Raw genomic sequence first — 12,778 nt, 5'->3', positions numbered from 1 at the left:
CTCAACCTGCACGCGACTCTCCCACCTGCAGACACTGTCCTCCGAGGTTCGGGCAGTCTAGGGACACCCAGGTTCCAGAACTGAGTCCCGAGATGGCAACACGTGTCCCCCTGCTCGGCCGGAACCCCCTGTTTGACCCTCTCCTTTGCTCAGCACTGTGCTCCAAATTCAGGGCACCGCCCCCCCACCCCCCATCTCCGGGAAGGAATAGCACTGTCTTGCAAAAGGACTCAAGATAACCTTTATTTTTTATTTTATTTTTTTAAAGATTTTTTATTTATTTATTTTTAGAGAGGGAAGGGAGGGAGAAAGAGAGAGAGAGAGAGAGAAACATCAATGTGCGGTTGCTGGGGGTCATGGCCTGCAACCCAGGCATGTACCCTGACTGGGAATCGAACCTGCGACACTTTGGTTCGCAGCCCGCGCTCAATCCACTGAGCTACGCCAGCCAGGGCTTCAGGATAACCTTTATAAAAGAGGAGGAGGCTCGGAGCCCCTCCAGGGACATGCTGGGGTGTCCTGCCTGGGGTGGGCACCTGATCTCCAGGATAGAAGGCCCTGGTAAATGACACGCCATCCTGGGGGTCAGCTTCTCACCGTGTCAATAATCTTATGGAAAGAGGTCCAATCCTGTAAGGGATACAACCCCACCCTCCAAGGAAAGGAGTCTGCAGTGTGCCTCTTGCCCAGAGGAAGCTGAGGCTGGGCTCCCTGGGTGGGTCCCTGCTGCTCACTGCCCCACCTGCTGTCAGGGCTGATGCTGGGACGGGGAAGCCACAGGCTTGGAAGGGGAGACAGACTCAGAGGCTTGCGAGCCACAAGCTCAATCTGCTTGGCAGACGCTTGGAGGATTTCCCCCAGCGAGGAGGACACTGGCGGTCCCTTAGCACGCTTGCTGTTCTGCCTCTGCCGGCAGATACAAAGTCTTGCTAAGACAGGGGCACCATTTAATTTTGAGGCCATCCCAAGTGCTTATTAGCAAGCCCCACCTGGCCTCGTGTGGGGGCACGTGCTGAAGAAGCTGCTCAGCCCCATCCCCAAAGCCGCTCAACACGACCCAATAGCCAGGCCTCAGGTGATTGGACCAGCAGTGGTCACCTGACTATAGCTACACCAATCAGAGTCTCTTTCCCCACCATGACATCATAGTTAGGTCTCAATTGATTGGACCAACAGTGGCCACCTGACCATAGCTGGATCAATCAGTGTCTCTTTCCCCACGATGACTTCATAATCAGATCTCAGTTGATTGGACCAGTCGCGGCCACCTGACCATATCTGCACCAGAGTCTCTCTCCTTAAAAATCAGCACTGAAATTCTGAAGAAGAGGTTGTGTCTCCTTATAGTTGGTAGATGTCTAAGAGGTGCAGATGACCTTATCCACAATTCGGGAATCACCGAAGCTCTGAAAATGGCCAGTGTTTTCTTCCACTTGTGTGGCCTTGGCTGACATGAGGCTGCAGGAGTGTCCAGTGTCCCCCTTGGAGACTGTGGTTCACGGGTCTCCTGGCAGAGACATCCATGCGTCTGATGGCAGGGCCCTCCCCGGGACGCCGCTGAGGGTGCTAAGTAACACACGGTCGCTGTGCTGTTGTTCCCCGTCAAACACATGAAATGCTCTGAATTCTGACCCACGGCTGGACCCGAAGGACTCGGAGAAGGGGTGACGCCTTGCAGGAAAGGTGCTGCGAGCCGTGCATCAGCCTGCATGTGGGCCGAGCTGTGAGGGCAGGGAGAAATGACTCACCCATTCGAGCTGCGCCGCAGGTGGAGGGCAGCTCCTGACACCGTCACGGGCCCTCGCCCCGGCCCCTGGGACCAGTGAGACACTATCTTTGAGACAACGTCTCTCTTTTTGGTTAAGCAACTCCAGCAGGCTTGGCTGAGTGGGAGTCAGAGAGCACTCGCCATCCTTCCCTCCCCGTCCCCTGGAGGCTCTGACCTGGAGGGGGTTCAGCCGTGCTGGGGAGAAGGAGCTGGGAATGTACTCCTGTGTCCAGACGTGGCCTGTGCCAAGCCCTCCGCCACTTCAGTGGGCACGTGGCCTGCTGGCCTGGCCCGGGAGGCCTGAACTCAGGCAGGCTTCCACCTAAATGAGATTCCACGGGAGGGCAGAAATGGGGTGGGTTTGGCAAGGGGCCACCCCAGTGGGTTTCCGTCTGAGGGCTTTTCCACGTAGAAATATTTTCTAAGGAGAGTCTTTGTCTTCTGTTGGGGGTGGTATGGACTTGTGGTCCCGAGGCCTCCCTTGGAAAATCTACCTCTGCAAGAATTTCCTTTTTTCTTTCTTTTTCTTCAGTAAGAGGAAAAGAAAGAAAGAAAAAAAAACATTGCTTCTCCTTTCTTGAACCGCACGTCACCTGCCAGCGAATTCCGCAGCGATGGCAATGCTACGAAGAGGGCAGCGGGAGCGGCATTCAGGAGGGCCTGCAGCCCGACGGCAGCATCGCTTCTATGGACACGGCCACGCGAGAACGGGGCCTCCTATACAGCGAGTTGGAGCCTCCCGCTGTCCCCTCTCCCTGCCCTCTGAATTGGCCATTTATTCTTCCGTCTTTATCCCTGTGAAGTGCTCCTTTTCAAAGCGCCGGCTTCTGTTGATATTTGAGAAGGAAAAGAAACCGGATATACGAGGAGTCCTAGCCGTTCCACACCAGAAGGGCATGTGTCCCCTCGCAAAGCCTTGAACTTGGGGTTCTCGCCTTCAAAGGCAAAACGCTTACTGCATGTTGGCTGTCCGTCTCCAGTACAAGCTTCTTTTTCAGATCAAAGGCAGTGGCACTCTGGCTATCCTCACTGCTTGCTTTGTGAGAAGAAATAAAAACCAGAAAGCGAGTGGGTTGGGTGAACACACTCTGAAAGCAGCGAGCTTCCCCAAATAGCTACGCCGGGAGGCCTGGTGGAGGGGGTCGGAGCAGACGCCCGTCCCAGCCCCTGTGATGATAAGGGAACCGAGGAGGTCAGCCATCCAGCGGTGGTTAGAAGCAAAACAGAAGTTTAATCTGGACTTGGAGAAATCGGTGGAAAAACAGACATTGAAGTGGGGTTTCTGCGTTGCAGAAAAGAGGCCGGAGAACTGCACGCGGCGGTGAGAGCCCAAGGAAAGAATAACAAAACCTCTGTGCACACGGCTGTGTGGAAATGAAAACGGGGCGGGTCTGTCTCAGCCCTGACCTCCTCTTGCTCCCAAGGACGGGGAGAGGACCCCGGAGAGGACCACAGCGTCCTTCCCGGTCGGCCCAGGGTGGCTGATGGCGTGGAAACACCGCAGCTGCTGTGGGTACTGTCACACTCGGGCTCCAGGTGGGCCTGAGGCTTCTGGAGGCCTCCTGTGTGTTCGGATGAACAGTCAGGCAGACGGCGAGGAGGGGCTTGGCCTCCGACCTCCTGTGCGCCTCTCTCCCTCGTCTGTGGGGAAAGCTGAGGTCACGAAGGCTACGCTTTTGAAGTCTGCTGGGCAGGGGACAATGCAGTGACCACCACACAGCTCTCGAAGGTAGCAGTCACCCTTAAAAAAAGAGCAATGTCCGAGGAGCTCCCCCTCAGTGCTTTAAAAAAAGAGCCCACGGCCAAATGGGCTGGTGTCCTCTGCCGGGACTGAGAGCATTACATGCCACTTTGCAAGGCAGCTTGAAGTGGACGGATGGGTCAGGTGGCTGGGGTCACAGCTGCAGGCCTGAGGCCATTGTGCCCTGCATGGTCCGGGCCCGCGTCCCCACACAGCTACGCACACTTGAGCTTGTGACCGCCGACCATACAACGTCGAGTGCAGGGGACCTTTCGGTCTCCGGGAAGGAGCTGAACGCCCCAGCACAGGAACCTCATCTTCCCGCAGACGACTTCAGAGGCTGCGCAAAAACCGGGCCCCATCGCTTCAGTCCACACGGAAGCCCCCCCACTCGGCGTTGTGAAGTCATGCTTTGTGTCGGCCCCGAGTCCTGGCAGCCAGATGATAGCTGGTTATTTTCGGAGTCAGCGGCTCCGGAACTGGGGTCGGCTCCCTTCTCTGCTTTCCGTCAGCTCCCGGGGCTCAGACCTGTCATTCATGAACCCTGCAACCTCTGTCTCCTGCACGGCACGTCTCTGCACAGGAAAGGAGGTGACCCGTGCAGAGCTAACCTGTCCCTGGCACGTGTGGGCTCGGTAAATGGGGCCCTACACTCATCATCAGACCCAGGTCTGGTGTCCTGAGGAGGAACAGGATTTTAAGTGTCAAGAACCCTGACCTAGATCCTGCGGGGTCCGTATTGATGCTAAACAGACGTCACAAATCCCACAGACCGCGTGTACCGCCTAGAATGTCCTCCGTGGCCACTGGAAAGGCTTGCAACAGCCCACTGGTCAGAGCCCCTGGATCTGGGAAAAGGCTCTTCGAATGACAGTGTGGTCCGGGTTTATTATCATCTTTAACCAAGCTGTAAAGTGTCCTCACAACGTCCCCCCAAACACTTCAGCCCAAGAGGAAGCCGTGACCCGAGATGAACCAGGAAAAGAAAGGCAAGCAGGCAGCGGCCGGGGAAAGGGAAGCGGCAGACTCACAAACCCGCTGTCCCGCCCCACAGAGCCGCCTTCTCCTCCTCGAAGTTGGCCCGGGGCCCCTCGGCACATGGCAGCACGCGGCGGGCTGCCAGCACCCCCGCCCCGCTGCGAGTGGGGGTGCCGGAGGAATCTGGGCCGCCGCCTGCCTCCCAGCTGCTTTTGGGAAATCTCACCAAGCCGGGTCATCCAAGTTCAACCCCCAACTACTCAAGAAGCAGGTCCAAGACAGACTCCGGCGGGGGGACGGGGGCGTCCTGTTGGGTGGACTGTGGGGTGGGCGGTGCCCTCTGGGTTTTGCTAGGAGGTGTCTGTGTTTCTGGGAAAGGGGGTGGGGGGAAAGGACACGCCACAGCCCCTTACCATCAACCACCACCGCGGTCAGCAGGCCCTTCTTCTTGCTGCTCAGCCGGTCGTGCGTCTGGCACTGCTGGTCCCGGAAGCTGGGCAGGCCCTTGGGGCAGGGCAGGCTCTCGCAGACGGCGTGCTCCACGCTGGCGCCCAGGCAGTGCGCGCCCCCAGGCCCGGGGCTGGAGGGGAGGGAAGGGTGCGCGTTAACCGACCGAGCAGGGGAAATGGTGGGGTGTTCAGTTTTTGCCTCCTTGCCGGGAGGGGGAGGGGCTGGGCAAGGTTTCCATAGCCCCCGCCCCCCCTCCCCCGGCTCTTACACATCACGTCCCAGCCACCCCAGCCCCACACGGACGGCGAAAACGCGAGCCGGCAGGAAAACGCATCCAAAGGCTGTAAATCAAGGTCATCTGGAAATGCAATATGGTGAGTATCAGTTCAGCGGGATCCACAGGCTGTGTCTTTCATCCGAACTTCAAACTTGGCCGTCTGTAAGGAGAAAACCCCCGGGGAAATCTTTGGTGCGTGCGGTTTTTGTTTGCTTTGGTCTTCCACGAGACGGAGACCTTTAAAAATGGCTCCAAGGTACACTCCTGAGGTAGCGAAGTTTCGGGGTGGGTAAGTAAGTAGCTCTCGTCTACTGTATAGTGAGAAGAATCAGAATGATTCATTCACGAGTTTGCAGGTTTTGGGGAGAGGCCAGTCAGATCTCTGTTCTGAAACCCTTACCTGGGCACGTGTGAGACCCCACGTGGTCAGTGAGGTGGCCTTGGGTCCTGGACACACGCTGCTTAGACTGTGGGTCCGAACTGTCCCAGAGACCCCACTGTGCTCTCTGGCCAAGCCCAAGTGTGAGGGGTACTGCTGAGGGGCAGGACTGGGCCTGGCCGGCCAACACGGGCCTGTGCCCAGCTCTCCCATGAGGCCCCGGGTGCCCTCGAAGGGCTCTGACGGGGGCAACCTCCGAGGTTCCCGTCATCTCCACGACACTGAGACCAACATAGAGGGGTAAGTAACTTCTGATTGAAACTCAGCACATGGGCGAGAAGAGCACAGATCACAGCTGCTCTGCTCTAAGACCTTGCGCGAACGGCACCCACCTGCCGGCAGGATGCTGTCTTTGACCCAGGAACCGCTTTGAGCACAGCCGACCCGTGCACAGCGCGGGGGCCGAGGCGCGCCAGCCCCCCAGCGCAGTCAGAAGCCCATGTTCCACTCAGGCGGGCCCTCCGCACCTGCCGCCTCCTGGCCATGCACCGAAAATGCACGGGTGGTCACATCCACGGCCGCACGACTCCAGGACACAGGGGCCAACTACTACTGAAAACAGCCCCCGCATGGCTGAAACCACGCCGTTCGAGGCCAGGTCGTTCAAGGGTCCACTGTTCCCTCTCCTCCCTCTGCATGTCCCACTGTCAGAGAGTGAAGCCACCCTGAGGTGGCTGCCTTAGGGACAGAAGAGGATGGCAGGGCAGGCAATAGGGACCTTCTCCTCCAGAGGCCTGGGCGGGGAGGTGCCCCGGGGTCAAAAATCTCATCCTGAAGTGAGGTGCGGTCACTGGAGGACATGGGTGAGAAGCTGTGAGGACGGGGGCACTGTCACATACACAGTGACCATGAGCTCATGCGCCCACAGGGCTTTCGTGCTGCCTGCTCTTTGTAACTGTGACCTCGAGTCTGCACAAAGAACCAGGAGGGGTTTCCAACTACACCCTTCAGAGGAGCTCCGTGGTAGGCGGTGGATGTGAGAAGTGACTCAGAAGCGCTCCCGATGCAGCAGGAGCAGGCAGGGAAGGGGGCAGCCCGGCAACTCCCAAGACTGGCCCAGGGACACCGTGCCCAGAGTGGGGGACGGGTGTCCCCAGGTGCTTCTCCAATATCAACCCCCAAGTTCTCTCTGTGCCCTCACAGGACCCCCAGTTGAGATACAAAACCCAATGACGGGAACAGGCTCTGTCCAGGGAAGACCACCCAGCGGCAAAGACAGACACACACAGATGCTCAGCTTCGTGGCTCAGGGAAGAAACGCAAAGCAGCAGCTCAGCGAGCTACGACTCTGCATCCGCAGGAACGGCCCCCACGGAGAAGACACACGGCACAGCCTAAGAGTGGTGACCGGGGAGAGGCGCAGAGTGGAAGTTCACGAGGCTCAGGGCAGTGGTGGTGGTTCGGCCACCGTGCACAACTGGGTCCTCATCTGGTCACACACGGGCACACGAGGGGCCACCCCCTGCCACTGAGCCAGCACACACCTGCCCAGAGGCCCACACGCGGTCGACTCTGATGAGCAGACGTGGGAGGAAGAGAAAGATGCCCGCCGGGTGGGCGGCACGTTTTACTTCTTTGCTCTGCTCTGTTCAGTGAGTATAGATCAGAGGAGAAGGTTACAACCATGGTTCAGGTCGGCTCACCCTTTGGAGACCTGGGGGGCTCAGCAGAGAGCCCACAGTTCCGCCTCCTGCCCTTGAACCAGGAGCTCCCAGGAGGGGGCAGGGCGCCGTCTCAGGGTTTCAGGAGTGGTACAGGGCTGCCAACACCCCTTCAGGGCAGCCAGCATCCTAATTTTAAGGCCTCCTCTGAGAGGTATCCAAGTAACTTAGGCTCTAGCGCAGAAGACCGGGATGTTCACAAACCATCCAGGTGAACACTGCATCCCTGGCTTTCGGGAAGCACATACATGGGGATTTCACTGTGGAAGCAAAAGCAATTACAGGCACGTAACTTCCCTCCCCCAGTCCTCCCATCGGGGCTTAGGAGGCAGGCTGCTTGTGGGGTGATGCTACCCGGTGACCCCGATGCAGGCCTGGCTTGTCACACGTGTGGGCGTCTGAGCCTTTCCACCCCTCTCCCCCTGACTCGCCCCCAAACAGGACGGGGAACCGGCATCTGAATTAGAGATGACCTTTCCGCCCTGCAGTCCTTGGGTGGGAGCTCCCACCGGCAGCGACGCGAATTATGGCAGCAAAGCAGGAGCCTAGGAAGCTGGATTCAAACCCCGGATGGTCCCCGAGGCCTGGATGTCAGCTGGCGAGAGGAGAAAATTCCAATAGCTGTAAAGACCAAGACGAGAGGGGAAAAAAAAAAGGGTGGGAGCAGGGGACTCTCTTGCCAGTGTTTTTGGACAGTGAATAAACCAGCTGCAGCAGGCGGGAAAGGGGCCAGGGCTGAGGTGGAGGGGGAGGGGCGCGGGCCGGTGGGAGCGCGCCAAGCCCGAGATGTACATAGCAGGGAGATTTGGACATCCTTGGGAAATCTCAAGGCAGCGAGCCTGGTGATTTAAGGACTGAGCCGGGGAGAGAATGTTGTTTGGTCAGAGCTTGGCTCCGGAGCCTCGATCAGCTGTGTTTTGTAACAATCACCCCGTCAGGTCATTCTGCAAAAGCAGCTGATGGCGGCTGCCTGGACTTCCTAAGACACTGCCTGCACCCTGCAGCTCCCCGGGACTGTGGCTGGCTGAAGCCCCCCACCCCCACCCCCCCAAGGCCGGCCCTAAGCTTCCCATTCACCTGGGCAGGGGGGGGTTCCCTGACTGTGAGAAACTTGGAAGAATACTTCGAGGGAAAAAGAGCCTGCTGTTGCTCTTGCCAACGGGAAAGTACAGCTACATTGTTACTGCAAAAGATGGGACAGACTACCAAGGTGTAAACACAGTGCAGGAGCAACCCATACTGTTCTCACTCAGAATAAACCAGACCGGGTGAGGGCTCCGGGCCCGTCTCGAGAGGGCGCTCAGCACCCTAGCCATGAGCTACGATCTCGCTGGCATGGGGCGGGTACCAGCCAAGTGACCTTCATGTGCGGGGGGCCGAGACCCCGCTCCCTGGCTGTTCACAGCATTCGGGCTGTTCAGTGAAGCAACACGGTACAAGGCCGACCTGACCCGCCGTCTTGGCCAAATAATGCACACGAACCTTATTGTGTCAGAGGAAAACAGTATTAGGTGTGTGGTCTGGGGCACCGGGAATTCTTATTCTCAGCAAGCGTGCCTGCAGGCAGCACGGCAGCCTGCACGTAGTATGGAAAGGTCGCTCTGCTGGATGCACAGGTGGTGGGAGGGAGCCCTAACAGGTGTGGCCTGCGTGGGGCTCAAAAGCCAGTGGGGGGGGGGCAAAGCGAAAAGCAGTGAACTAACCCAGAAGAGTAATTACAAACTGTTCTAGCACACACATAACATGACACAGGGTGCCGAGAAGGGGTGCAAAGCAAGCAGCCCACCCGAGGCCGGGTGGTCGGGGAAGGAGGAGCGTCCGGGGAGAGGACATTAATTTGAGGCCCTGTGAGGGGCCAAGGTGAGCTGGGGAGGGAGGGAGAGGAGGCCGCAGCCCGTACCTGAGATCAGAAGGGAAGCTTCGGGGCTGGAGCGGGTCGAACTATGGCCCTTCCACCCAAAGATAAGCCCACCCGGAACCTACCACCAGGCCCCTAAAGTGGAAAAAGGGTCTTGGTTGATATAATTAAGGAACTCTTAACGGTAAGATGCGATGGTCCTGAATCAGGGTGGGCCCTGGGTCCAGTGAAGAGAGAGAAGAGCAGACAGATAGGCAGAGATGGAGGCGGAGGTCCGAGTGCTAAGTCTACAAGGCACAAACCACCAAAGGTGCCCGTGGCCACCAGAAGCTGGGGGGTGGGGGGGATGCATGGAACAGATTCTCCTTCCGAGTTTCGAGAAGGACGCAATCCTGGCGACACTGACTTCAGAATTCCAGTTCCCGGAACGATGAGAGGCCAAACGTCTCTGTTCTAAGACACCGCGTTGTGGTGATGACGGCAGCCGCAGGAATCGAGCACAGAGGCCGCCGTCAGGAGTGTGGGTTTTATTCTAAGCCCCGCGGGAATGATAGACTGGGCGGGAGCAGGAGGAGACAGAATGGGATTTATGCCTAAGAGGACCACTCTGGCTTCGAGGGGAGAACTGGTCTGGGGGTGGGGGAGGGAAGGGAAGGAGCTGGGGGTCTGACGTGACAATGCAGCCCGCTGCTCCGTCTCACCTGTCATGGAATGGTGTGTGTATATGCCAAAGGAGACCAGCCCTCAGCCGGGGCGTGCTAGCTGCGATCGAAGACGCAGAGCGCCCGTGACAGCCACAACCTTTGTAAATGATGCTCTGCGCTTAGCAAAGCCTTTCCACCCCAATGAGCCTCCTCGGTGCACCACCAGGGGGCAGGGCTGGTGGCCTCCTCCCCTATTCTTGTATTGGTGCTGACAGGGGGAGGGGGCGTGTTCAACGCAGACCACGCCCACCTTTGCAACCCCATGAACTAGTTACACGGAAAGACAGGTAAGAGCGGTCACTTGCCAGAAGGAGAGGCGCTGGGACTTGAAGCCTCGTCTGTTCTCTGTTCGAAGCCCGGCTCTACCCACTATTCCATGCCCGCTCGCTCTCACGGGCGCAACTGAGGCCCAGGAGGGGCTTCCCTGAGGTCACGTGACCACTACCAACCAACGGTGCCTGGCCTCCCTCTCAGCGCCACGATTCCAAACCCAAAGAGAGCCTCCTGCCCAGAACTTCAACACAGAGTAATGTAAAAACCAAAGCCACTCTCTATCAATCTCTCACCCTTTGGCTACATAGGGTATCTAATCATTACCCAATGGTGATGGTTAATTTGAGGTCAGCCGGGCTGGCCGCCGGGTGCCGAGATTAGACATTATTTCTGGGTGTGCCTGGGAGGATGTTGCTGGACGAGATTAGCATTTGAACGGGTGGACGGGGTACAGCAGACGGCCCTCCCCAGGGCTGTGGAAATCATCCAGCCCACTGAGGGCCGAATGGAACAAAAGGCTTGTCGCCCACCCTCCTTGGGCTGGGACACCTCTTTCTTCTTCGCCCCTGGTCCTCAGACTCGGACTGAGTGAGGTCCAGCCAGGGGCAGGCCACGAGACTTCTTGGCCTCTGTAATCAGGGGAGCTAATTCCTCCTAATAAACACCTCTCTCTCTCTCCCTCTCTATCTCCTCTGGTTCTGTTCTCTGGAGAACCCTAGTACACCACCAGCGCTTTTAATTACGACATCATTCCTAAGTGATTAAACACCCACGTGTCAGGCACTCTGCTGGGTGTCAGAGGGAAAAGTTTTACTAAGACAAAACACGAAATACCCATTCTGATAGCACTACCAGGGGGCGAAAAAAGGTGTTCCCAGCATTGTCTGAACAGTGAGCATAAATTTCCCTTTAATCCGGAGGTTCTCAACGTTGGCCCGTGGAAGGGCCTGGGGAGATTTAAAACGTCCGACTCCCGGGCCCCGCCCCAGAGCTTGGGATTTATTGGCTCTGGGACGCAGCCAGGGCATGGGGGCTTTTCAAACGCAGGAGAGATTCCCTAATTATTCATCAACGTGACTTAATTGTGGATAAAAAGCATTTCTGTTCAGTCAAAATTTATAACTTGCTCATTTACAAAATTGATGGGATGCGGCTGAGGGCACAGGAGACATAAAACAGGCCATTTACAGAAATAATAAAAATGGGAAGTTTCAGGAGAAAAACCTGTGCAATAAAGGGATGGACCAGCCCTGAGCTTTCCGACACCAACGTGCACAGGTGAGCAACAGGGTCACGGGGTCGCCCCAGTGGATCAAAGGGAGCCTAAAAAACTATTTTCGGTCTAATCGTTCTAAGAGGACAGCTTAAAACTATGTGGATGCACAAAACAGCTGACCCCACAGATGCCTGGTGACTCATCGGCAGTCCGCCTGCTCCCAGCTCCGCTAACAGCCAATTTGAAGGTTGGCCCCTTTCTCCTGAAAGTCGACAGGCTTCCCTGGAATGACCCCCGACTAAGGAAGTCCGTGAAGCCGGCCAGGAGGGTCTGTCGTCCAGCTGTCTCTGGAAACCTTTCCCGGAGGCTCAGGCGAGGAAGCAAGAGCCACCTCATCACAGCACTTACTGCACCCGTGTTCGCAGAGAGACACACGCCATCGGACAGACGCGACCCCCCTGCACCCCGGCCTTTGGATGCATTTTGTTTGCCTTATGCTCAGCCTCTCCTTGGGAGAAGAACCCTGCGTAAGGCAGAGAGAGCTGCCAGTCCGAGAGCCCGCCCGGTCCAGACGTCCCGGAGAGGTTGGGGCGGGGGTCACTTACGGGGGGTTGTCGCATTTCCGCTGCCGGAAGCGGGCTCCGGTCCCGCAGGTGCGGCTGCACATGCTCCACGAGCCCCAGGGGCTCCAGTCTCCGTCCACGTGCTCCGGGATGGGCGTCTTGCTCACACACTCCCCCGCTCGGCACCACTGAAACACAGCGATCCCTTCCGCGTGAGAAGTCGCCAGGCTATCCCCCAATCGCTCTGCGCAATCACGGGAATGGAAACTATTCCGGGGTGCACATGTGCGCAAACTCAGGGGGCATTCCTTGCTCACCGACCTGATACCCATATCCCTCTGGGGTTTCGGTTTTGCCCTCGACTTCCATGGGCAATGTGCTCTGCTGGGGTGTCCCAAATTCCCTAAACAAGGATCAGTCCTCATGGCTCACCGAGAAACCTGAGCTGCAAACGGGAGGGCCTGTCACCCCAGAGGGCAGCGCATTTCCTGGCTCTGTGGCTCTGAACGCCAGAGTCTCGGGATTCAGTGGTGCCCAACCACGGCACCCCCTTCCGTCCTGCCGGACAACCAAGGAGCACGGCGGGCCCTGGACCCCAGTCTTCTCTAAGCCTCATCCAAGTCTCCTGGTAAAGGAAGGTCAGCCCGCAGGCTCGCTCTCGGAACCTCTGGCCGGAACCGGATAACCATTCTCCTGGGATCCTATCTTTCCATTCGTGGTCTAGGGATGTGAAAGTTTTCACGTAAATCCACTTCTGTGGCAAAAGGAGTGGGTGTAACAAAAATAGTAACTAAAGGATTCTTGCGTCTTATCAGAAGATAAAGAAAGAACGCAAGGGGCCCTCTGCCCA

At 57.6% G+C, this 12,778-nt stretch overlaps 1 protein-coding gene across 2 annotated transcripts in view; it reads right to left on the bottom strand.

Moving 5' to 3' along the window:
- Positions 1-12,778, bottom strand: part of ADAMTS17 (ADAM metallopeptidase with thrombospondin type 1 motif 17) — a 188,851-nt gene that overhangs the window by 53,976 nt on the left and 122,097 nt on the right. For both annotated transcript variants that reach the window (XM_036012953.1, XM_028502431.2), the window contains exons 12-13: positions 11,971-12,116; positions 4,901-5,067 (exon numbers count right to left, since the gene is read on the bottom strand). In XM_036012953.1, coding sequence (XP_035868846.1) covers positions 4,901-5,067; positions 11,971-12,116 — 313 coding nt within the window. The remainder of the gene's footprint in view (positions 1-4,900; positions 5,068-11,970; positions 12,117-12,778) is intronic.

The sequence above is a fragment of the Phyllostomus discolor genome, chromosome 12, assembly GCF_004126475.2.
Source record: "Phyllostomus discolor isolate MPI-MPIP mPhyDis1 chromosome 12, mPhyDis1.pri.v3, whole genome shotgun sequence".
In the NCBI taxonomy this organism is placed as follows: Eukaryota; Metazoa; Chordata; class Mammalia; order Chiroptera; family Phyllostomidae; genus Phyllostomus; species Phyllostomus discolor.
The sequence above is the reverse complement of the archived record's forward strand: the minus strand, read 5'-3'. Positions and strand labels throughout refer to the sequence as shown.